The 26,018-nt window shown below is 43.5% G+C and overlaps 1 protein-coding gene across 2 annotated transcripts in view; it reads left to right on the forward strand.

The window, feature by feature from the left end:
• daam2 (dishevelled associated activator of morphogenesis 2) overlaps positions 1-26,018 on the forward strand; it is a 103,757-nt gene that overhangs the window by 61,915 nt on the left and 15,824 nt on the right. The window contains exons 4-17 of one of the 2 annotated variants that reach the window (XM_080479509.1): positions 1,632-1,706; positions 8,063-8,157; positions 16,276-16,609; positions 17,282-17,392; positions 17,847-17,950; positions 18,403-18,469; positions 18,604-18,721; positions 18,826-18,964; positions 21,022-21,045; positions 21,643-21,701; positions 21,782-21,966; positions 22,970-23,275; positions 24,313-24,420; positions 25,633-25,662. In XM_080479509.1, the coding sequence (XP_080335635.1) occupies positions 1,632-1,706; positions 8,063-8,157; positions 16,276-16,609; positions 17,282-17,392; positions 17,847-17,950; positions 18,403-18,469; positions 18,604-18,721; positions 18,826-18,964; positions 21,022-21,045; positions 21,643-21,701; positions 21,782-21,966; positions 22,970-23,275; positions 24,313-24,420; positions 25,633-25,662 (1,755 nt within the window). The remainder of the gene's footprint in view (positions 1-1,631; positions 1,707-8,062; positions 8,158-16,275; positions 16,610-17,281; positions 17,393-17,846; positions 17,951-18,402; positions 18,470-18,603; positions 18,722-18,825; positions 18,965-21,021; positions 21,046-21,642; positions 21,702-21,781; positions 21,967-22,969; positions 23,276-24,312; positions 24,421-25,632; positions 25,663-26,018) is intronic. The other variant, XM_080479510.1, reaches the window with a different exon arrangement.

Below are 26,018 nucleotides of genomic sequence, written 5' to 3' on the forward strand. Positions count from 1 at the left end.
GCTGAAGTTTAAGTTGTGCTTATAGATTCTTACAAACAGGTTTCAATCTATTGAATTTTGGATTGTTGTTGAATAGTCGAACTTTCCAACTCTGGCTGGCAAACACACACGGTAACAAGAACAACAATAATGTACCACAAGCGCTCTAAACCCACGCTAAACAAGACCAGATGTGCCCAGGAACATGCTTTGTATTCCTCTGGGCCATGCTTACTTGTGGCATCACGCTTCCCCTGGATTGGCCGGGACAAATTGATCACAGGCAGGGTTATTTGAAAACTATCGTGCAGCACACTTCCCTCCTCGGGGCACGCTCTCAATCTCTCTTGTTTGTGCCGGGATGGAAGAAAAGCCTTGAGTGAACAGTTTGAAATGTTGTGACCCAATTCCAATGGACTGGGCTGCCCCATCGATTCAGGCTTTAGTTTCGGCGTGGAGGCTGAGGTGTGGAGCTGAGGTAATGCTTGGGTGGTGAATCTGGTGCAAAGTGTGTGAGATTGCTCGGTGGACGCAATGAACAGCGTGATTTTGTCTTTAACCCCGAAGCAGTGCTCAAGCTGAAACGCAAAAAATGCGCAAAATAAAAAAGGTTTTAGCTTCTTTGGTTCATTTTTCCAAGCCATCAGTTTGTTTACGATCACATTTTGTGTTAGAATTGAGCTTGGTCAAAATGTATCAATGATTGAATGAAGTGTTTCGTCATCATTATTTTTGCCATGCCAACGTTTTGCAAGCTCATCAATATCATTTCAAGTTGAACCAATGTTTGCATTTTTATATTTCACACCAGGTTTCAAGAGTTAAATGACTCATGAATGAAGGAAGGTCACATATGATGGTTTCATTCAAAAATCTCATGTTTGGATCAGTTTAATTCAATCTTAAGCAATGTGAGTATCTAGATATATACGGTTTGACTGGGAAACCTTCGTCAGTACCAAAAAATATTATAATATTGCTCACTTGTTTTTCTCCGTCCATACTGTCATAATCACTGTAGCCACTAGGGGGCGTCCACAGTTTCGAACTGTCCCCTCATGTTAACATTCAACATATCCAATTCCATTTCGTTGAATCGGAGGATGCCAGCGTCTTACCCCAGAGACGGGACCGATACGAGAGATAATGACTGCTCCCATCAACCCCTCGCTGCAAACATCAACAGAAAGTGACGTTTGCACAATAGACGTGTCACTCGATACTGATTGGTGAGCTCAGAACCAAACCAAATGAATCTTTGCAAATCAAGAAGACGGCACACACGAACATAACATCGGACCGAATAAATAAACTGAGGATAAATGCCCATTAAGTCTGATTACGCTCCGTGTCTGTATCGGACTTCTTGAAGAGCTCAGTGGTAGCTGTCATGACTCGGCGTGTTGCTCCGGACAGTGAAGCCAACTGGCCGACGCTCAGCGAATAAACACAGGCTGAATGTTTGCATCCTGTTGAATGTGATGCAAACTTTTCTCTGTGTGTTAGGAGAGAGGGGAAAAAAAAAAAAATAGAAAAACAAATTTTATTTCATCACGCTTTGTTTGTGGACCTGTAAATCATCGCAGCTGAACTGGAACATTTTTTTAAGTGTTTCTGTAGGTTTGACGCCATCTATTTGTGTCCATGTGCAGGAGCAAGAGGACCCCAACAAGCTGGCCACCAGCTGGCCCGACTACTACATCGACCGCATCAACTCCATGGCAGCTGTAAGTCCAACTCATTTTCTACTTCTGTGTCCGTGCAGGTCTCCGCCGCCTTCTTTAAAGGTCTGAATGAATGTGGAGGAAAACTCTGTCGCCGACATATTGTGTTTTCAGATTGACCTTTTGGGCGTTTTACAAGGATACCTCCAAACAATATCTGAATCAAGCCTAAATAGAGTGACTCTGTATTGGAGGTTAACTGATTAAATGTTGGTTGCTGTAATGTTTTTAACAATACATTCCCTGTAACACTTTATTAATAAAAGTCATCCTTGCTTATACGGACTCATGGATGAATTGATATACGATATTGAACTAGACATTACATTTTACTCATCATATATTCAACTCTATTCTTAAGTCCCAGGAGAATATGACCTTGGAGTCATGCCGGTCAGGAGGCCGCCGTTGTTGTTATTGTTGACCTGCAGGATTATGATTTACTCCGATGGTAGTGCACATGTGCAGTAGCAGAAGCTGCATTATCCCCATCTGCACGGACTCAGAGCATTTTTTAAAGAATAGAGTTTTCCTTGTTTCCGTAGAGACAGAGTGGGACCACCTTGGGAGCCCTTTTCAAAAAGTAGTGTTTTCAGTGGCGTCATGTAAGCGGACAGCCAATGTAATGACAACGTAGATGCACATCTCCTGAACAAATGTGTCGACGTCTGTGTATTAACTCGTGGTGGTGAGTTTCTGTTAGTACGATGTCTGTTAGGGGACATCGTACTTCCTTTCGACTCAGTCCAGATTTTAACATTTGCTAAAACTAATCAATGGATTTCCCAAGTATAACTGAAGTTATTTAACTACATGAATAAAGTTACATCTCTATTTAGTGTATTTGCTTTTTGTGAGAAAGTTGCAATCACATTCTGATAAACTGTTACTCTATAACATCTATAACATTTTTAATGCATCCTTCTGGTGCATCCATGTACTGGTTGGGGAATCTGAGATAGTGGACTGGAACAATAGAGAAACACTCAAAGATACATACATTTGGAAACTCCTCAGTCTTGGTCATCACTGACAAAAACTGAAATCGGTGCTATTAGACAGGATGGAGATAGTTTGGTGAGGTTGCAAAATTTAAGCATGTGTAGCCAGAGCACAGTATGAGATGACATAATATCTTTTCTGTCCATTCGTGTTATTTTAGAACATTTCTATTTTAAGAAAGTTACATATTGTGCCTTCACCACAAGTGTCTTCACCACAGATGAGTCTGGAAGGACAAAGAAAACGTAAATTGCAGCTCTGCCGGTTGGCCGAGGCGCTCAACCGGCAACCTTAGTCCTAACTGTAAAAACATGCAGGCTATAACTGAGCTCGCCCGGAGCGTCTGACCGGAGCTTCCTAGGAGGATGACCGTTCACTCAGTCATTCCTTCCCAGACATCTCTCCCTCTGTTGGCTGGATTTTTTTATCGTCTCCCCGCTGGCTGCTTGTTGTATTCACACGATCGCATTCCTTCGTCGTGACCCCGGCGTTCACACACGCTGCGATGACAAACAGCCCGTTTAGATACTCAGCGGCCGAGTCAGTGGGAATGACTGCCTGAGACACGGAGCGAAGCCAGAATGACATTATTCATTATTTTGAGTCGGCGTGGCTGCCAATGAAAACAGCGGGGCACCGTGGAGGACCTCTCTTGTGCCGCGATCCCGGTGTCATTTCAGACGTGCCTGCTGCTCCGCGGCGTTGTAATGTCTGACACACACTCAGCCGCTGGTCAGTTTGGGCTGCTGACCTCTGACCCCCCCCCCCCCATCGAGTCTATGTGCTGACGGCGAGTTGGCTCCTGAATGTTTAGAGATCATAAAACACACAACTTTATAGAGTAGTGAAGTAATCCCACAGTTACAGTCGAGCATTCCTCTCAGTTGATTTGTTGTTGTTGATCTTCTTCCTTTACTCGCCACCCGGTCCAACATCTAATACATTTACAAGTGTTTTAGGACTGCAGATCACCAAGAACATAGAACCCCCCCTTGTCTAATATCTGTTTATTGGCACTCTGTTTGTTTTGCTGGCAGATATGAATATAGCAACAACCAAGGTTGGAAGTTGTTATTCTTTACAGCTGTTTTTGTTTACCAGGCTCCAGTCGTCGGGGAAAGTAGAAGGAGCCGCTGCTGAGCACTGCAACACTGGTACCTGAGCTCAGTGTTGAAGTCTGGAGAAACAATTTTACTGTCAGTCTCCTAAAGGCTCAGACAGCACACACACATGGACACACACACTCTTTTAGTATAGTGAGGAGTGCTGATTTGTGAGTTGCCAAATATTCAGACTCTGCTTGGACTGTAAGCGGTGCCTCTCTGCTATTAAGTGTCAGACAAGCTGTCAGAGTTATGTTTCAATATCTTCTGCAAAACACACCGGACCTTTTGCAAGTCATTTGTGTCTTAAACGTTTAAAAAAAAAAAACGGCCATCCCTGTGCTGAAAACAACCGTATGTGTTGATTTTAGTGTGAGTGGATCATGAACAGAACTCCTTATTTTCTAAGTGTAACGTTAATGTGCAAAACTAGAAAACTTTAAAGGCCCGTTTTCCTTCATGTCTGACATAAACAGGCTTTAAGGAGGATGAACCGTCTAAATAACAGAAATGGTTCCATAAGTTATCACTTTTGAACTAGTCACTCATGTTAAGTTCTTTGTTTGAACTCCATGGCCTTAAAATTCAAAAGAAACCCAAAACGTAAGACCAAAAGGCCGTAAATAAAACTCCACATGCTGTTCATTTACCAATTACAACCTGCTCTTTCAGGCAGCTTTTTCTTTTATACTTGAGTCTGTCACACATGGAAAATATGCCATTTCTGTCAAACATGCACCTTGTTGCTTATAAAGTGAAGCGGCCATGACTGTTACACTCCGGTGATTCAAAACTGTGTGAAGTGAGAGAGGCCCAGAATTAGTTTATCTGAATATCTTAAGGAGTTGGTATCCTATACCTACAAGCATTATGTTTCCACAGTCCAATGCATAGATTCTATTTGTCAAATTAAGATGTGATGGCACAAAAAGAGAAAAGAAACAAATTAGTTCTTAAACAGATTTTTCATTGGAAAGTAGTGGATAGTTCCACAAACACAAAGAGGATAAATAGTCTTTAGCAAATGCATTTACAAAGGAAGGAAGTGAAGTTATATTACACGACTGGCCTCGGTGCAGACTAAGATTTTAAGACCCTCTAATCCAATTTTTGCAGCCTCTTTGTTACACAACTAGTCTCTTGTTCAAGCTCTCCTTTAGGCCACGTTTTCCACCACTGCTCAGGCCAACTTCTTTTTCCCTTCGCTATCCGGCTCCTATTTGCTCCAGACAGCATCTTCACAAGAGAGCACTTTAAAAGTTTGGGGTTGCTTTGCTCTGTCCATGACTTCACGTCTTGGCTCCCAGGCGGGCTCACCAGGGACAGCCCCCTTCCACAGTAGCTGAGTTATTGGATGATCTCATTTTTTTTTTTTTTTTTTTTTTTGCCTTGCCTTGCCGCCCGAAGATTACTGTACAAAGCAGCATCTTGATGTTCATTCATAAGAAAAAAAGAAACGAGTCTCATTGGAGCCTCGAGGTTGCTCGTCGGATACGAGAGCGATAATTCAGACGCCCTTGTGACTCCGGCAGGAGTTTTCTTTAGACTGCCACGTGTCACAAGAGCATCCATCATTCATAACCAGTTATCGGATAAAGAGGTTTGTAAGTGGAGCAGAAAGACGAGGATTGATAGGTTTGCTTCACGTTCTACTGTTCATGTGTTTGCACATAAAGCAGACATGTGGTGTGTGTGGTTGGAGTACGGCAACACAAAAGGCTTCAGGAACATAGTCTTATAACTTGGGCCTTGTTTACATGACAGCGGTGCTCAGAGCCACTGAAAATACAACTTTTGGTGAAAACTGGTCCCAGAGTGGAACTTTTTGAACTGATTCCATCTTCGTGTAAATTGGGGGAAAATGCAAATTTGCGGAAATGCTGTTAGTGTGCAAGCACACCATGGTTATTTTAAATTCGTTATTTTGTACATGTGAGACTTGATGGACGATAACAACAATGGCGGCCTCCAGAGTGTCATGACTCCCAGTCCATATTCTCCTGGAACTTGGTAGTTTTATAGTTGACAGTCACCGTAAAAACAACCCAACTTGGTCATTTGTTAATATGTGTTGTTCTTCAAGTGCATGTGTGTGTAGTTAAATTACAAAAACAACCAATAGCGCCAACTCGTGGCCTGGCATGGTAGCCACATTGTCTATTCTGTTTACAGTCCACATGCTACTTTACATCAGTCTTTAGTTTTGAACATCGACCACCGACTCCAGTATTTAAGTACAAAACCTAAACATTGAAGTCAATTTAGGCACTTCCTTGATCAACATATACGGTAACGTTTCTCAAACAGCAGCAGTAAAAGTCGACTCCTGGGGAGAAAAAAAAAAAAAGAAGTGCTTTGACTTTTGAATTAAACCTACAACACCGCGTTTCTTTCATTCAAACACAGAAGAAGCTTATGTTCTGAAGTCTGTTCTGTGTTAATGCTTTGCTAAACAGAGCAAATGCTAATCCCTGCTCCTTTTAAATCCATCCATTTAGAGGTTTTTCCACACCTTCAGCAGTACGTGACGGTAAACTTTCCAACTATGTGCTAACAGCGTAAAAGTCTTATTGCCGAGTGTCACATTAGGTAGAACCATGGTAGCGACCTTGTTTTGCGTTAGCTCTCGTCTGTTGCCTTAATGTGACTTGACAATGTTAAGAAAAAAAAAAAAGAAAAGAAGATGAAGTTGTTTGTCTTGATTTGTGTCGAAGTAATTCTTTTTCACTTCAGGGATCCACATGGTCCAAATTAGGATTTCGATGAGCAGCACTCATCACCGGGTTAACAATGTACCGATGACTAGCTTGAAGGCATGGCTGCTTTCGGGGTGGTGGGGGTGGGGGGCACTTCCCATAATAAAGACACAGGGAAACACTGTTGGCCGCGTTACCAACGGACTATAATCGTATCCTCATGTGCATGTTGGCCGCAGGTACGACCGAGCTTACAAAGAGCAGATGTAAGGAAGGAGCCATTTGGCTAGACTCATTGACACAATGAACTGGCTCGCAGCACGACCAAATCAGTCACTCTCTCCAACACTTGTTGTGTCCAACTTCCCATTGACGATGAACATATCCATTGAGAGCAACAGGAGCCAGGACCTTTACTTCTTGGCACGCGGTTCCCTGAACCATCTGGGCTTTGGGCTAAATCGACAAGATGGATGTTTTGACTGTATTGTTTCTAGATTAAACACACACCGGACGGGCCGAGGCTGTTGCTGAGTAGTGAAACATGGAGTCAGGCTTCACTTGTAGCGGTAGCATAAGTCCTGTCAGTCCGCAAGCCATGAGGTCATGCTTTTCAATATTTACACTCAACCTGACCCTGGTGACCCGGTTCGGGGACTGCGAAGGAGATTCACAATCTCTCAACGTCTTTTTTTTTCTTTTTTTGCAAATTAATAAACACCGCTATGGCTTCATTGAACCTTAACACTTGGCAGAGAGCTGCCATGGAAGAAGCCTTCAAAGGCTGAACAGGAGCCCTGTGGCTTTGACTAATGGGAGCACAGCAGCTCTTTCATGTTGCTGACGCAAGCCTGAAACTGAAGCAGATATGTGTTAACACCACCGCAGGTCGGTTTGCAGTATTTGTTGTTGGCTTGATTAGAGCTAATTGTCTGCGTGATTCATTTTGCCATGTGTTACAACTTCAAACAGACGAGGACATCGGAAGAGGGTCAGTTTCCAACTTGTTTGATTCTTGGTGCCTGAAAACGTTCGCCTGTTAATCGGACTGTTGATTATTTGAGCTGCTCAAAGTGACGTGGATAAACGCCCTTACGTGTGGCGAGGGCGAAGTGCGCTGCTGCCTAATTAAGATTGATATTCTTCATGTGTTGCCCGAGTCGAAACAATGATAAGCTCGACAGGTCGAACAACAAGCCTGTCAGCCACCAGTGAAGTGTGTATGTGTGTAAATGTGACTGTTTAAAGCACTTTGAGACCCACAAAATAATGAAAATGTGCCATAAAAATGAAACCCATTACCCCATATCACAAGTGAGGATTTGTGGCATCTTTCACCAGCTCTCACAATGATCTGTTACTCGTCTACAAGGCCCATAATTGATAGAAAAGTCACTTATTTTGAATTTTAAATCAAAATCAAGATCAAAATCAGGCCCCATTTACATGTTTCAAGTGGAAATGAATTGTTGTATTTACAAGACAACGATGTAGGATCGACACCAAATTTTCCAGTATCACACACCACTACAGTCTATATTTCTCACTGTACCTGCAGATGCAGACGTTGTTTGCCTTCGATGAGGAGGAAATGGAAATGAGGAACAAGGTGGTGGAGGATCTGAAGACCGCCCTTAGGACTCAGCCAATGAGGTGAGTGAATCTTCCCGTCTGACCTTCTTCTTCCTCTGCTGCTCTCGGTTGAGATGGACCAACGCATGTCATCAGTTTTGACGTGCTGAGATGACGCCAGACCCAGTCTGGGTGCTGCTGATGCAACGTGCAAAACAAAATCTACTTTTAGTCTGTCTTTTTGTCACTGCAAAAAAATAAATAAATAAAAAATCACATTGAATCAATTCCAACAGAAATACAAGGAGTAAGATATTTTTAAATGTTTGCTCTCGCTGCCCTATCAGCAGCTGTTCTTCCTCACTCGTCACCACAAAGAAACGACGTTGAACTAATACAACGCGCCTCCCTGTCACCCGTCAGCAGCCCGTGCCAGCTGTATGAAGCAGTGGTCTGGCCCAAAGCGGGGGTGTCGAGGTTTTCTCAAGGACGGCTATGATGTGCAGGGTGACTAAACGCCTGGCAGCTTTGATGTCTGGGTCACGTCTGGGTTGTGCGAGTGTGTTCCTCGGCTAAGAGTGCACGTATGAGGCCATATGTCCTATACATGTAAATAAATAAATAAATAAGCATGTTTGTTAAAAATGCTGAGTCATATATTGATCATAAGCAACAGCTTGTAACGAAATATAAAAAAAAAAAATGCGGGTTAATCTTGTGTTATTTTGCCACATAGGAAGACTATCATTTGGTTGATTCTGCACCTGTGGGACTTTCTATGTGGAGTTTGCATGTTCTCCCTGCTCATGCATGGATTTCCTTTGGATACCGTACTGCCTTAGGCAAATTGTTGCTTTACATTTGACTGTATTGGGGGGGAAATCAAAGAGTGTGTGTGGTTGTGTGCAGGGATTTAAATTGCACGAACCGGTATAGAAGATGGAAGATGTGTTTGGAGTCGGTTAAGAGAGTGTGTAATATCACAAGTGTTGCTTGGAAAAAAGAACACCCCCCCCCGGATATGTTGTGTTTGTTGGCAGACACAGGGAAGGAGTTACAGTTTCATGCTCTGTTGAGTGATAATGATTTATCATCTATTCATTTTAGGAGTTCATGGCTGTCTTCAGCCATGAACTCCTCCGGTATGAGAATCTCAGCACTCTGAGTCACATACTGAACCCCTCAACACTCCCAAATTCCAAAATAATTCCTATATTTATTTTGACAATAATGCTCTCAAGGGCACTTTGACATCAGTAAAGTAACAAAGTGATGCTAGACTGTTGAGTGCTAAACATGAGATTGTTTTTTAAAGGGTGAAAGCAACTTTATGCCTCCATGCATATTCACAGTGGGGGTAAAAAAATACTAACCAACACTTACTATCCCCTTTCTTCTTGTATCACGTGTGTTTATTGTGGCTGTGATGATTCAATAGGCTCTATTCAGGATTTGCACCTGCAGCCACACAGCTCAGCGAGTGAGTTATTGTGCATTAACTCACAGATGTTTCTCAGTACTGTTACAGTGACGTGGGCAGCAGGTGTGTACCCGTAGTATTATGGGTGTTTAGGGAAACACTTGGCATTGTTAATGTCCCACTAATGGCCGCCTTTGTGATGTATTGGCAGAGAAAAGGCAGCGCCCACACCTTTGTCGTTACATGTCTGTGAGAAATCCAAGCGCCTCAAACAATTTTATATATCATCTTGCGTCTTTGTATGTCGTTTTAACTCGTCTTCCAGATCATCTGTTAGTATTCAGCTTTGATTCAGACTCGCCTTTGTATGTCGGTTTGAAGCAGACTGCCCCCTCTGTCCTTCTGCCCCTCTGGTATTTTAGAGAGGCAGCTGCTTGTCTGCGGGTAAAGAGGTGCTCTTGTCGGCTTCTGCCCGCTGCACAGGGCCACAGGACTCGGAACACATGACGGGGCATGCATGGTGCCAGGCAGGGCACACAAAAGGGCCATATTGTGAGAGGGATCACTTCACATCACTGGCACGTTGATACGCTTCAGTCTTGTCTCTTCGACCAATTCATGGGTTTTAATGAAAAATTACATCATAGGTTGATTATACAAGCTTAGAAAACTGGTTTAACTGAAGGAAACAGTGTCGTCTAATCTGGGCGAGCAGAGCTAACCCTAACTGTGGATGGATGCCACCTCCATGGTTCTGTCCATGGCAGGCTTATGAGTTTTTTTGTATCATATTTTGCACCAAAAGGTTTCATTAAAATATTGAGATTATAGTCATTTTCTTTAGTGATTGTTTGGTTTTGTGAAAATAATGACATTTTTTAGCACAGATACTCTTTACCACAACAAAAACAAAACTCTAGTTTACTGGTCCCCAAACTAAAATGTGCTTGACACCTCTGATCGATCTGACTCGTTCATGAGAAAGTATTATTTTTGTCTCTAGATTAGAAGGCAGTGTGAGCTTTCAGGCTGTGACCCCTTTTATCTTCCAGGTCCAGCAATCAAAGCATAGCAGGAGATTCGATGACGTTCAGCATGTATTTGCCAGTAACTGCAGCAGAGGCCATCATTTCAATGACAGTTTTATTTTTCTGTCACTCTGATCGCTGACTACGTTTTACACCACTGGTGTCAAACATGAGGCCCGCATGCCAAAACTGGCCCACTGGACTCAAACACCCACTGACACACAGACGTGACGTGAACATTTGATATTGCTGCAGGGGAAAATGTAAAACCAGTAAATACTTTTAATGTGCTTGTTCAGCTCTGAGAAAATCAGCGATTTTACCTTTTGCAAAAGATTGTAGCTGCTTTTGTCCTTTTTAAAAAAAAAAAAAAAAAAAAAGGGAAATAGTGAGATGAAGTTGACAGGATTATGACAAAACTGGGTTTGGAAGGAAAAAACAGGAAGTGAGCTGCATCGCACAGTCGCTGCAATCGAGAGGCGACAGCTGGCAGGCATCATCTTACTGTGAAGGACGCTGTATCTAATCTGCAATTTACCAGAAAGTGTTCCTAATAGTTCTAATCATTAAACTAAATTTCCCCTGTCCAGATGTTGCATTTCCAGTATAAAGGGATTTAATTCTAAAAGCGTCGTAAAAAAAACTAAGACTGAGAGTATTTGTTTGTGTGCTTATCTCATTTGGGTCTGCCAGCAGTTATTGCTTTGTTTACCAGCTGTCAAGATGGAGCTTGAACCGTCGGGCGGTGTTTACCCGCGTAAAACCCAACCTCAACTCGAGTGTGGATGCGAGAGGCCGACGGGCAAACACCAACCGTGTCGTCAAGTGACATCTGCAGTCTGGTGCAATTCCCAAAACATGGGAATATTTACACTCGCTCAGTGGTATTCTAACTATGCAGTTCGAGTACTCGCTTAAGGGTTGCTGACGTCCTGAGTCATCTCCTCGCTGCAGCCACGTTTCCATACGTGTTTTTGAGACTTTTGAATCATTTCCGTTATGGACGACCACGGAGAGGACGGGGGAGCAAAGCTTTACCGTAGGTACTTGAGGCCGTGTTTGGGCGAGACGCCGTTCCAGTCCTGAGTATCTAAGGCGCCGTCTAAACGCCAGCGTATTTAAGTAAGAACAGAAAACGTGGGTGTTGCCTTTGGGTGACGGTGCTCGGAGCCACTGAAAACACAACACTTCAACTCCGTCTCTATGGAAACGGTTGGAAATGCGACTTTATGAAAAACATTTCCACTCAGTCTCCATGAGTTTTTGCGTTCTGTGATCTACACATTTTATACGGAAGAACCTGGCATCGACATAATAAAAACAATGGGTCAATACTCTTTAGATTTTCTTGGTCTTTAATTGAGACTGACTCCTTTGTGTGCGTGTGTGTGTTAATATTTATCACTCACCTGTGGGGGTAAATCCACTCACACACTCACATTTTGGGAACATGTCATCTTATCTGGAAACAAATTTTATTGAGGTGCATCATCACATTGTTTCAGGTGAAGACATGTTTTGAGGTTAGGGCTGTTTGTTGAAGTTTTGCGAAAAGGTAATGTTGTTTGATAGTGATGATTTTCCCCATTAGAGGAAAAAGATGTTAGTGAAGTCATGATAACAAATGAAGATAAGTCAATGTAATATTCTGGTAACGCATAGAACCAGGCAGGTCATGGAGGCCGTCATGCCCACATGACCCACTTTGGCTTCGGTGACATACATAGATATACTTGGATCGCTCCCTGAAGGTTTGCTTGTAAACTTCATCCACACCACGATGTGCTCCATACACCCTACACACAGATGTGCACTTTGGCCAGAGGTTTTTAATGCAATCTATATATACTCTTGAGTCTGTACATGTGTTGGTTTTAGGTCCAGCGCTCATTTTACCGCAGTGGGCCTCACATCAGGTCAGATTTATACGAGCGAGCGCAGTGTCCATATCGCATGGCTTCTCATCCAAGTCCTGCAGACACCTCCGTCAACTTGCTTTAATCGGCGCCTCTGACGAACTTCCTGTTCTCCTTCACATTCGACTCCTTTTATAGATCTGTGTGTGTCAGTGTGTGTGTGTGTGTGTGTGTGTGTGTGACTGTGTGTGTCCCTGAGCCTGGATGTAGGTGTTTTGAAGGAGATAATAAGTGTGTGTGTGCCAGCGTGGTGATCCGATGAAGGGGGCAAGAAGAAGCAGTGAAGCACATGATCACTTGAGTTCATGTGTGTGTGTGTGTGTGTGTGTGTGTGTGTGTGTGTGTGTGTGTGTGTGTGTGTGTGTGTGTGTGTGTGTGTGTGTGTGTGTGTGTGTGTGTGTGTGTGTGTGTGTGTGTGTGTGTGTGTGTGTGTGTGTGTGTGTGTGTGTGTGTGTGTGTGTGTGTGTGTGTGTGTGTGTGTGTGTGTGTGTGTGTGTGTGTGTGTGTGTGTGTGTGTGTGTGTGTGTGTGTGTGTGTGTGAAAGCGTTTGGCTTTTGTTAACGTGTGTGTGGTTAAGCTTTGAGGCCAGAGCGAACTCTCGACCGACTGCCTGCCACCGCACGGGGGTCATCCGCAGTTCACAAAGGCACAATTGTTTTGCCTGCGCAGCTGAAAAACCTTGAAAAATCCATTTTGGTTGGTTGGAGCAGTGTTTAAATTTGAGCATCTGGATTAGTTTTCCACACTGGCCTCCTGGTTTAGAATACTGCCTGACTCGAGTTCAGACGTTTTAAACATTCGAAATCAATGACAATTATATGATATTGACTAGGATTTAAGGAAGGAAGGAAGGAAACAAAATCGTCGGATAAAGTGGCAAAAATGGCTCCTAAATATCCTCACTAATTTCTTTAATCTATCAGAAGATCACGGTGTGTGTGTGTGTGCACTTGAGGTGTGTGTGTGTGTGTTGTTGGCTCCACCACAGTATTGTTGGGCAGCTCAGCCTGTGCTCATATCATATGCAGCAGTTCTCGCTACCTCGAACCCCAGCGGGTTTTCAAACTATGCGGCGTTTGTTCCAAGATGAAAAAGAAAAAGAAAAGAAAGAAGAGCTGCTCGCCAGTCGTCTGAGCGAGAATGTCAGCGGATGGGAGAAGACGAGATCAGACTCTGACGTCAGAGGAGATGGGATCGATTGATTCAAAAGCTCAGTGGAGGAGGAAAAAAAAAATTGTGTGGCGGGGGGGGCTTTAAAGAAACGATAAGCTTCAGGTAAAACCATTTATATTCGTCTTAGGTGACAATGGAGAGTCTTCATGCAGCTGGGAACCAGAAAAGCTGGAAAATACTAATTTCCTATATGTTGAAATCGACACATGGAAAACATTATTTACATCATTGACACAAGTCAATAAATTCAGTTAATTCTGAACATAATGACAGAAACTAAACAGATTTAGTAATTTCTCAATCTCAATTATGTTAATATATATAATAATAACAATGTCTGCTTAAAAATGGAACAAATACTATATGATCTTATGAAATAAAATATTTAGAGTGTATTCTGGGTTTTGTTTGAATTCTAGGAAAGGAAAAATTTGCTTTCTAGTATTTGGATATTTTTCGATGCATCTGATTGACACTTAACCAGCTTCAAGGTGGATTTATTACCGAACACCTTGTAGAGTAATACAGTTTTTCATATAGCTGCACAGATGACGCCATGTTGAATGTGACTTCCTGCGTGGAAAGTTTCTTTTCCACTTCCAAGTGGAAAACACAAGCACGCTTACTTCACTAGATCTCATAGAATACTGATTATAAAACGTGCCTATAGCAGCGGTTTTTTTTGTGTGTAAGTGCATGCACGTACATCTGGTTATGGTGCGCAGGGTGTCGTCGTGTTTCTGGAAAACGGAATAGTGAGGCAAAGCCTTGAAACCCGTCCACCCGTTTGAACCCGGACTCCAAGAACAACATCTGTCGCCCTCTGCTTTCCATACATTAATCACCAGGATGTTCGGCTTAATTTCCCCTCCACGGTGAAACGCTCTTTCTCTGAGGTGGCCCCCTTTAAATTCACAGACGGGCTTCGCTTGTCTCCTCTGTCGGCCAAAGTCTTGTCAGTGATGTAAAACGTGTAACTCAAACAGTTGGACCGGCTTCTGCCTCGCTCAAACCTCAGTGTCTGCGTTACATCTGAATCAAGTCGCGTCTAACGTGTTGGATTTAACCGCAGCCCAGACAATAAGCGCATTGTTCTGCCGATAGATTTTTTTTTTTGGTGCGAGCTCTCTGTAATTTACACATCCAGCATGCATGCATGCATGCATCCAGGCGCTGCTGCAGATCAGATGATTGTATTGTGTGACCCTGAGAGATCCACCAGTCTAGTTCAGACGTGCCAGTATGTGAGTACACAGGTGGACACCTTGGATTGATGTTGTGTGGGGATCCCTGGCTTCACTGTATGGGATAGTCATTAGGCGATTTTACATTTTTTTTTGCATTGGTGCTTTTTCCATGTTTTTTTGAGGCCGGCGGCAGTGGGCGGTGGATGGAACTTGGACCGCATACTTTCTGAGGGTGTCAAAACAATCTGTCACGACAAGCGACAGTAAATCTCGGCTCTCGGCCCATTCTGTCAAACGTTCCCCATTTCTCGTCTTTCGCCGGCTCCATCCCCCTCTTCCTCTGTCCTTATGTCCTCTCACTCGCCTTCTCACAAGCCCTTGTTTGTTTTGAAATAATTCATGAGGCCTTTCAGGAATCTCAGTGAGTGGGAAGGTCGTTTACGACGGAGCCCACACTGTGCTCATCTCTCCGTGTTTACATGTCCGGCCTGTCGGTCAGGTCTTCTTTAATGGCCTCATGCATGTTGAGGCATTCCGCTGATGAGGGCCGACAGCAGGACGCCGGCTGAAGTGCGGGTGTGAAATTTTAATGTTTAATGATGAGGAAGGCTATTTTTGTCTCATAACGAATTGATTTTCTTTTTAATGGAGTCGAGCACAACGTAATCCATGCAGGTCCAATTTGGACAACGCTGGCTTGTTGTTGTTGTGTCCGGTGTCATGACCTTGCTTAGAAGCGGTGATAAAATCAGGAAATACAGCGTAATGATAAAATGTATTAAGTAATAACTACTATAAACCAATTCATGCAACACAGTATGGTTTGTATCCGTCTTTAGTTGGTTGACAGACCAGTACTTCTACTAAAGTTGTTTTTGTATTGCTAAACATATATTCATGATGTTTCATGACTAAAATTAAAATTAAAAATTTTAGCTTTTGTTTGAATCTTCAGCAATTTTTAACCACTTCACCCTATTTTATCCGATTCATTAAGTGTCTATCGAAGCCATTTCAGCCATTTTTCTCACTGTCCGACCTTTTGTTGCTCCATTGTTGACAACACATACATTTGGCTTTATTTTTCTTTTCTTTTTTTGCCTATACTCCTAACACTTTATTCAGTTTGGCTTTTTAACCATTTTTTAACCACTAAAGCCACGAGAGTCTTTTTGAAAATAATCCAGGTATGCAAATACAATAAAAAGATAGTATTAGGATGAAAATTGTTTTACATAAAATGTTCAGAAAGCTTTACAGAGCCAAATAGAGGAACTAAAGAGTCACAGGTTGCCGACACCTGGACTCAGGGTCCTACAGGATGAGCTGGAAGAAGCCTTAAGGACTGAACAAGAAAAAAGATGGATGGACCCACCATACCATCAGTCATTGCTGTTGGAGGAATACCCTGTTAGAACAAGTTCTATTTTTTTTTTCCCCTGAATCTGTACTTTCTCCGTCTCGACCTCCTCCAGATTCGTCACGCGCTTCATCGAGCTGGACGGCCTCACCTGCCTCCTCAACTTCCTGCGCAGCATGGACTACGAGACGTCGGAGAGCCGTGTCCACACCTCCGTCATCGGCTGCATCAAGGCCCTGATGAACAACTCGCAGGGCCGGGCGCACGTCCTCGCCCACCCGCAGAGCATCAACACCATCTCGCAGAGCCTGCGGACGGAGAACGTCAAGACCAAGGTGGCCGTGCTGGAGATCCTCGGCGCCGTGTGTCTGGTACCCGACGGACACAAGAAGGTGCTGCAGGCCATGGCGCACTACCAGAAATACGCTGCTGAGAGGACTCGCTTCCAGGTACAGGACGCACAGAGAAAGCTCCTTCAACTGTGGATTACATCAGGCAGAACATACGGGCACATATATTGAAAGAGCTTTTGCTCGAGACGTGGGGCCAGACAGAGATTAAGGAAAGGCGCAGGCATAATATTTCAGAGTAATACTTAGATAAATCAAGCTGTGGTCATTTTGATAAGTTGGAGACTCGCGCTGGAGAAGCTCAGACGGTTGGCCTCGGGTTAGGTCAACACACCGGTTGTATTAAAGGCAGGTGAGGACATGGAGAGTAATGGAGGTCACGGTATTTGTGGTGTTTTAGCGACTAGCAGGACTGAGTCAACAGGCCACATCTCACACGTCCACCCCGGTGGGGGGGGTCTGGGGGGGTGGTTTGTGGTAAATCACGCCACCTCGGGCTCGGTGAACACCACGGGAGCTGAGTGATTCGGAGGGGCTTTTTAATGTTGGTTTGAGTTATGATTAAGTTGCTGGAGTATGTCAGGGGTCAGTTTGAGAGGCGACGAAGGAGCCGGGGGGTGGGGTGGGGGCGGGGGGCATGAGAAGAACACTGTGTTAAAAACAACTCACCGTTGACAAACGATCGCTGCCTGACGAATGAAGTGCTATGTTGTAGTTTAGGACTCTCGCAGAAGTGCTGCCTAAACCTTCCCGTTTGTCCCGAATATCCAGACGCTGCTGAATGAGCTGGACAGAAGTACGGGCCGCTACAGAGATGAAGTCAACCTCAAGACCGCCATCATGTCTTTCATCAACGCAGTGCTCAATGCCGGAGCGGGAGAGGTCAGCACATCATTCTGAGACACTGTAAACAAAACTGTGCTTAAAAAAAAAAAAAAAAAAGTTTCAGTGCTTGAGTGATCGCCCAGCATGTGACATTTGGGCTAATGTGATGATTAATAGTACCATTTTATTTTTATGTGAAAGGGGATACCGGTATCATACTACATCTTATATGTTTAAGCACAATTGTGAACCAATAGAAAAATGAAATTTTTTTTTTTTTTAAATAACATCCAGTGGAGATGCTCAACCAAGAGTATCAAACAGATTTTAGTTCAAAGGCCACATTCAGCATAATTTCATCTAGAGTGTGCAGAACCAGTAAAATAGCGACATTATAACCCTTAAAATGTTGTTTGATGTGAAACCACACACATATATACTGGGTGTCCGGTTTTTTGAGGTATCTAATTCTCCATTATTACATCCTGATTCGTCTTTTCACCTCATGCAGGACAACCTGGAGTTTCGCCTCCACTTAAGGTACGAGTTCCTGATGTTGGGCATTCAGCCGGTCATCGACAAACTCCGGGAACACGAAAACGCCACTCTGGACAGGTAAGCGTTCGATGCTATATATTGACAATATGCTCATTTTTTCCCCCCATGTAAATTAAAATCCTAAATACAAGAATTGATCTTTATTATTTGCACGTTTGATGGAAACATATTTGAATTTAACCAGATTTTCACTGTAAATCATGTTGTAAAAATGCACTGGAAATACACTGGATAGTTTATATTTAGTCATCAAAAAGATCACATACAGCTCTTTTTGATTAGTAAGTATATAACATCCTTGTGCTGCTTTATTTGGGGGTTGTGCAAATCAGATCTCAGCTGTTTAAACAGGCGTCTGTTCAAGTTGCATATATGGAGCATAATGAACGACAATTGGCTTCAACCACCTTTTGAGCCTGAGGACATGAAATGAATGCGACTTCTCCTCATAGGGAATTATTACAGATGTTAGAAATAACACTCAAGCTTCATCATTTCTCTCTGTTTAGACATTTGGATTTCTTTGAAATGGTGCGGAATGAGGACGACTCTGAGCTGGCGAAGCGATTTGATCTGGTGAGTGCTGTGCTATATGTCGTTCTTATACGAATGTGTGAGACTATGATGCCTCGTCAAAGTGCAAACAGAATAGATCTTTAATAGTTAAGGTGATGCAGAGTGATTTATTTATTTTTTCTTCCCCCAAACAGGTCCATATAGATACAAAGAGTGCCGGTGCAATGTTCGAGCTGCTCAAGAAGAAACTGAGCCATACAGATTCCTACCCGCACCTCATCTCCATCCTCCAACACTGCCTGCAAATGCCCTGTGAGCAAACTAAACTTCACCACGTCAATCGAAATGAATGAAATCTGCATGACAGGAGGAACACTTAAGCCATTCGCTAACGTTTCTGCCTAACCTGTGACCAGATAAGCGTGGAGGCGGCAACCTGCAGCACTGGCAGCTCTTAGACAGGATCCTCCAGCAGATAGTCCTACAGGACGACAAAGGGGACGACCCCGACATCGCCCCTCTGGACAACTTCAGCGTGAAGAGCATCATCCGCATGTAAGCGACGTTTTTCGGATATATTTCTGATATGTGTATCTGGGGCGATGGGGGGTACTGCATGTTTTACGTACACAGTTATATGTAAACATCCATAAACACAAATTTGCACGTCTGTGTGCACATTTATAGACGAGTGAATGCATTTGTTGAGCAGTTCACACTTTTGCAAATGTGCATGCAGCCCCATGTAGAAATATTTTTGCACACGTTTATCAATGCATGTGTTTTTTGTTTTTTTTACAATTAAGGCTGCATTTACTCACTTTTCCACGCGCGTTCAGATTTGTGCATGCGTATCAGGACTCGTATGCACAATTACCACTTGCAGCGCTTTGGCACACCTCGATCTTGTGTGGCCTTGTTTCTTTAAGATGCTTACAAATACAATCAAGCACAGGTTTCATTCCAAGTTCACTGATGCCGATACATAACGTACTATGTCATTGCACTTTTAAAGACTGTCCTGTTCATGAGCACTTATCTACAGTTACATAACTGACATGAAAACCCATTTTTAATAAAATAAATAATTGTAAAGTGCAGAATGAAACTTTAAGAAACTCCCCAGCTTTCAATATTTTCAACATTTCGCTCTATTCTGGAAGAATCGTGTTGTTAACGCATCACTTCCAGCTCCGATCAAAGGCCGATATGAGATTCATGAGTTGTTTGTTTTGAAGCCTTTAACGGAGGCGAAAGACGAAAACCCGGCATGCACAGGTGTGTACAGTTCAGCTGCCGCCCCGAACGAGCTTCCTTTTTGTTTTCACGTTGATGCTGCGGTCCTCTGGTCGGGAACGGGGGGAATGCGATTGCACAGGAAGCTGAGGTGATGTGACGGTAGCAGCGGGGGGTCCGTTCGAAGGAAGCCTCGCTGTGAATGCGAATCGGCATGAAAGCGGAAGCCAGTGATCAAAAGGAAATCTCTCTAATCGTGTTAAGGGGGGGGGGCGGTCGGTCCAGTCAGCCATGTTTAGGTGCGGCCAAGCGGGCGCTTGGCTTGGCGGAGCAGGCAGTCGGGAGGAGTAATCAGTTTATGAGTGAAAAACGAGCACTGGGGCTTAGAAGAAGAGGTTTTTGTATATGCTGTCATGGCCGCAGCCTAAACTGTCACTCGTAGAGACCCCGCTTTTAAGTGATCGCTGACATTTGCGGGTTTTCATGGTCAGGATTTTCAAACTAATCTGGGCTCAGAAGCCAAAGTCTGCAGGCTGTGTGTTAGGAGTGTTAAAAGATGCGTTTGAACACATTCGGGTCGTGCTCCTTCCACCATTTGACTCGAGTTCCCTACATTTCTTCTCCTCCTCCAGTCTGCTCAACTTTCAAACCTACCATCAGTGATGAATGTGTTTAGCTGGAGTGATGAAAGCGCCATAAAGCATGTAGCGTGGTAAACCTTGGCCCCGCGCTCACTCCTGCTCCGTTCCTTCATTTGTCCGCCATTGTTTCTGCAATCAGCGTGCCCGGGAATGTAATTCTTTCCAGTACCCAACCGAGACGTTCATTACAACCCATTGACGATCCATCACAGCGGTCGAAACTTTACAACGTAGTCTTGTTGAGTTTTCCATAAACTCTCTTTAAAGTAAATTGCACCTGGAGGGGAAAAAAAGAAAAGGCGTTATATAAACTGGGCTCTCCTCACCGTCTTGGCGGCGTGCCCGGCGGCTAACGATTGAAAACGAACGGCTCGGACGCGCTGTTGTGTTAATAGGCGAAGGGCACGTTAAAACAACTGGCAGACAAAGTCACAGTGATGGCGGCTCTGACTGCTCACACGTGTGCCGGGCCCCTAAATTAACACTTTCACGCAAATGTAATTTTCACGCAGCATTACAGAGGAAATTTTTTGACTGCCCAACAATATAAGTAATTTTTTTTGGGGGGGGGGGGATTTTTGCGATCTGGTTCTGTCGCTTATAAGTACTGAGTTTATAATGTTCACCAGGTTCTGTTCACAAAACAATCTATTACTGCCCTAATGTTGTAAATTGATGTTTTCATGTATTTCCTGCAAACACTGAATGTTTTCCCCCCTATTCTCTCGCCCTTAGTCAAAGCTACCACCGAAGCTCAAGGTTTCATTTTCAAAGATTTCTTCACCTGAATAATATTTAAAGAAAAAAAACCCCCAAAACAATAATATCTTTTTATTTGTGCCTCTTATGTTTTTACTGACGGAGCTTTTTTCTCTCCCTTAGTGGTGTAACAGGTCACAAGCATCCTTTTAAAAGGAACGATGTGATGTTTCATCTTTACCATGATGAGTCCAGATTCGAATGAGACTTTGCATTGACATGAATGATGCAATGTAAAGCGCTTCGAATCTCATAGTAAAAACCCATACATTCTCATCATTACTTATTGAGTTCTTTCTTTAACCATAACAGATTTACTGCCAAGCAGATCACTTGTGACGTGTTACACCACCTTCCCCAACTACAGTACATGACAACATCTTTACATTTGAACACCCTCATTAACCCCTTAATGTGGAACTGATTTCAGCTTGAAGTTTTTATTGTACTAATGCTGTAAAAAAAACTGTATCAACCCTCGGTGCTGGTAATGAGTCGACTTGATTCGACTGCAATTAACCCCCAGATGCAATTCCCTTCTAGGCTTTGCTCGGTTTGCCTGTTTTTGTTTGTTCATGTGTGATTTATTCTTCACAGGTTGGTCAATGAAAACGAGGTGAAACAGTGGCGCGACCAGGCAGAGAAGTTTAGAAAAGGTAAGGCTTGTTTGTCCTCGGACGATCACACCGATTGGCTCTCCGGGGTTGATAAATTCAATCTCCCCTCCTTGGCGCAGATCACGGAGAGCTGCTTGCCAAGCTGGAGAGGAAAGAGCGGGAGTGTGATACCAAGACCCAGGAGAAGGAGGACATGATGAAGACTCTGAACAAGATGAAGGACAAGCTGCAGCGCGAGGGCGTGGAGCTGCGCTCGGCCAGGGAACAAGTGTTGGACCTGTCCACACGCATCACTGACATAGCTGTGAGCAGTGCTGCTTTTTCACATGTTAGTCATCATAGGACTGGGAAATTAATCTTAGATATATTGTGCAGTTTACTAAAAAAAGAAAAAAGAAATCATCAAGATGAACCATCCAGGAAAATGTCACCAATATTGTTAATTTTGTCAGTTTTCTTAGTGTGTTAGTACAGCCGTCTATGACCGAGAGAAAGGACAAAGCTCTTAATTTCTGAAGATGTCCGTTTACACGGAAACAGCAGAAACACGATGTAGTTTTCATGTTGGACCACTAGTGGGTGCTTTTGTTTGTTTTTGTAGTGAAACCACACACACACACACACACACACACACACACACACACACACACACACGACCATAGAGAAAAATACGCTATCAGACATTAACAATCGCGAGTCAAAAAGTAGCATTTTCCGGTGGCTCCGAGCACCATCGTCGTGTAAACAAACATCAAAACGCAACAAAATTTTACTGTTCTCACTTGAAAACCGTTGTGTTAATGGGGACTTGGATGGAAATCGGGCTTCAACTGTACTCGGCGTTCATTTTGTCCTAATTTCATTTCTATCTCGTGGAAGCTTACATCTACAGACCAATGGAGCAGTACCAGGAGTAACCATGGGGGGCAGTGTTGGGATTATAAACAAAGGAATGGTAGAAGAGTTTGCCTTTGTCGGCACCAAAATTACTCATTGCAGTTATTGACTTTATTCTTCTCCCCTAAATCAAACTTAACTTCTTATCTTCGTATTTGGTCAGTATAATAGGATAAGCACAGCAATATGAGCCTGGTGTCAAATTACAAGCACATGAGATGTTGAGGGAAAACTGCTGGGAAGCAATCATTCAATAGTTGACTTTATGGGTGGGGGTTCTTAAAGGGGCAGCTACATAAATCCTGTAGTGAGAACTACATATGGATTTTTCGGGGCACTTTGAGTAATGAAAAGATCGTCTAGTGGAGTCAAACGTAAACCTGCTAACCTTTTATCTCCTCGTTTTTCAGCAGGGGGGAACCGTGTCCTTCCCGCCTCCCCCTCCCCCGCCCGGCGGCCCGGCGGCTCCGCCTCCACCGCCGATGACGGGCGGCTTCCCCCCGCCCCCGCCCCCTCTCCCCTTCAGCTGCCCGCCCCCTCCGCCACCGCCTCCGCCGCCTGGGGCACCGCCTCCCCCACCTGGGGCCCCTCCCATGTTCGGAGCCCCGCCCCCTCCCATCCCATCCTCGTTCAACTCGATGGGCAGCATGCGCTCCAAGTCCATCCCGCAGCCCTCGCACCCTCTGAAGTCCTTCAACTGGGCCAAACTGGGAGAGGTGAGTGGAAGTGCAGGTTACAGCCAAACATATTCGACAGGAGGTGAGAATGTTAGAACCTTTGAAACTATAAAGGTCATCAGTAGAATTACATTAATTAGAGTGATGAAAACAAATCAAAGATCTTTGACCATTAAACAAGGATTTGATCAGTTTCAACCATTTCTGCTCCATTTCCTTTTCACTTTTTTTTCTCGACGTTTTAGATCTTTTATCTGTATGAACATTTTTAGCAATGTGCACTGTTTATGCTCCCTCTGTTTCGGGCATTTCCCCCCAAATTTTTTTGCTGTTTTATTCAGGTTTTTATTTACCTTTTTAACTATTTTGGTTTTTAACTACTTTTTTAAAAAAAAAATGTTTTTAGCAGTTTCAGTTTTTAAAGCAGTTATTTCTTCTTACTCTTTCTTGTGGTTTTTGCTTTTTTCCCCTTTTATTTCCTGATAAAACAACTATGTAGGGATTTTATTCTCACTTAGACAATGACTGAATCCTTCAGTTTGGGCTCCATTATGCTGTTTTAAGCACAAGCCCAGACTTTTGCTCAAATAAAAATATGTGGCTTTACGTGAACAAAACTGTTCTTTCCCAATCCCTGTGATCTAATCAATCTACTCTACCAGTAAAGCTTTTTTTTTTTTTTTTGTAGATATCTCATCACAGAAGCCAAAACTGCCTCATTAATGATTTATAAGTGCAATAAAAGTGAAAAAGATCCAAGGAGGTGAAGACTTTTTATAGCCGCTGTGCATTCAGGTTCAGCCTGCTCTTGCACTTACTGAACTTCCATGAACTGAAATAGCAAGTGCGCCCGAGGTCTTCCCGCCGCTCTGCACTTTGTTGCACTTGGGTGGTTAAAATAGACCCCGGGGGGGGGGGGGTTCTTTCAGTCGAGCTCCATCGGAAAAGACAAACTCAAAACATCTGTTCCCAGCTGATTCCAGTTTTAAGTTTGGAGACGCGGCCACGGTGGTACCTTCCACCGACAATCGGCGTTTCGATGTTGATCACTGGCGTGCCTCTTGATTTGGTTTCAGCACATGATCAACGGAACCATCTGGAACGAGATCGACGACCTGCGAGCCTTCAAGATTCTGGACCTCAAGGATATCGAGAAGATGTTCTCGGCCTATCAGAGACAGCAGGTTCGGATTTTTTATTTCTTTTTTTTTGTCAAGCGACTGGAGATACACTTGAGCGCCCACGACCGAGTGCACGTGTGTTTGTTTTGGCTCGCGTACGTGTAGAATCGTGGGCCTGAATCTTGAGTGTATTGGTGAATGTGTGTGTGTGTGATGTGACACGAGCGCTAAAGATCTAGGGGCACTAGAATCTTTATGGCGGAAAACCTTCGACGATACAGTAAAGGGCTTTTACCGAAGCTAGCATGCTAAAAGACTGAACCGAAGACAAACTTAATGGGATAATGGAAGCTTGTGTGTGTTTGTGGTATCACCATGCAGCACGTAGCAATTACTTCCCTCCGTCCCACAAACTTAATTGCACTTCAGTTGTCATGGGATAACATTAAATTCAATTCACAGTTTTTAAATGGATTTAGGTGGAATGCCTTTATTAGTATTCAGTCGGGCTCCGCTGAAAAGCAATATATAATCCATTTTAATGCATCGCTCCTGTTGGGTTTCTTTATAATGTGTTTTACAGCCTTGTTTAAAAGCTTTCTGACAGCTCCGAGCTCAACGTCTCCTCGCAAACTTTTATTAAAGAGAAATGGGTCACGTTAGGTTGTTGCCGACAGTGATCTACCGTGAGTGTTTATTTATACGGGGCAGGTTTTTATTGGCGCGGCGCAGCGGTCGAACGCAGATCCTCGGCGGATACGGCCACGCAAAGACGTGAGCCGGCCCCTGGCTTTGACAGCCCCGTCTCGTTTTTGGCCAGATTAAATCCAAACCGGTCAATTCTGTGTTTACACATGGGGCATAATTGCTTTTTTTTTTTTTTTTTTTGTAAGCCTGTCGCTGGTCTTTCTTTTGCTTACATTCGCCCTCCGTAGGATTAGTTACCACAGTCATTTTTCATGGTTTTATTTTTCCATGTCAAGACAGATGTAGATGCAATCAAAAGAATACATGAGAAACACAAACCAAGCTAGAAGAGAGTTTAAATGTTGTTTTTTTTTGTTCACCTTTTGTATAGATTTCATAGACCCCCCCAAAGACAGTTGATGATTATTGTTTTTCTCACTGAGGGCTTCTCAGCTTCGGCTTGTAGTGTGCATAGTTGTAGTTCTTTGCTCTAGCCACCACTTTTATTTTCTGCTTGAAATGCTAATCTTTGCATGTGTTTTCAATTTTTTTTGTGTCTCTCTCTGCACTCTCCGACTGCCTGCGCAGGACCTGCTCACTAACCAATCCTTCAAACAGGTGAGTTAAAGAAAGCTCTGTCGTCTCCTCCTCTGCACTGCAGCACTCAGACTCCACCGTTCAGAGTAGAACCGAGGGATTCCATTATTATGTCTTTGGTGCTGTTGATCCCATATGAAGTTAGATTTGCCAACAGCTGAACTTTTAATACGTTTCAACTGAACTCGGATGATTGTGTTTTCGTGGTACGCTGTTTCAGGTTTTTTTTTATTTTTCCTCCAAACTAAGGTCCCGTTTACACAGCTTTCAAGTAAAAACTTTTGTGTTTTATTTTCAGAAAATTTTTGAGTTGACAGCATGTTCAAAGTGTTATGTTTTCCCCGTTGTTATGTAGGCGGAGTCGGGTCGTTTTCGGC

Source organism: Lipophrys pholis (assembly GCF_963383615.2).
Source record: "Lipophrys pholis genome assembly, chromosome: 14".
In the NCBI taxonomy this organism is placed as follows: Eukaryota; Metazoa; Chordata; class Actinopteri; order Blenniiformes; family Blenniidae; genus Lipophrys; species Lipophrys pholis.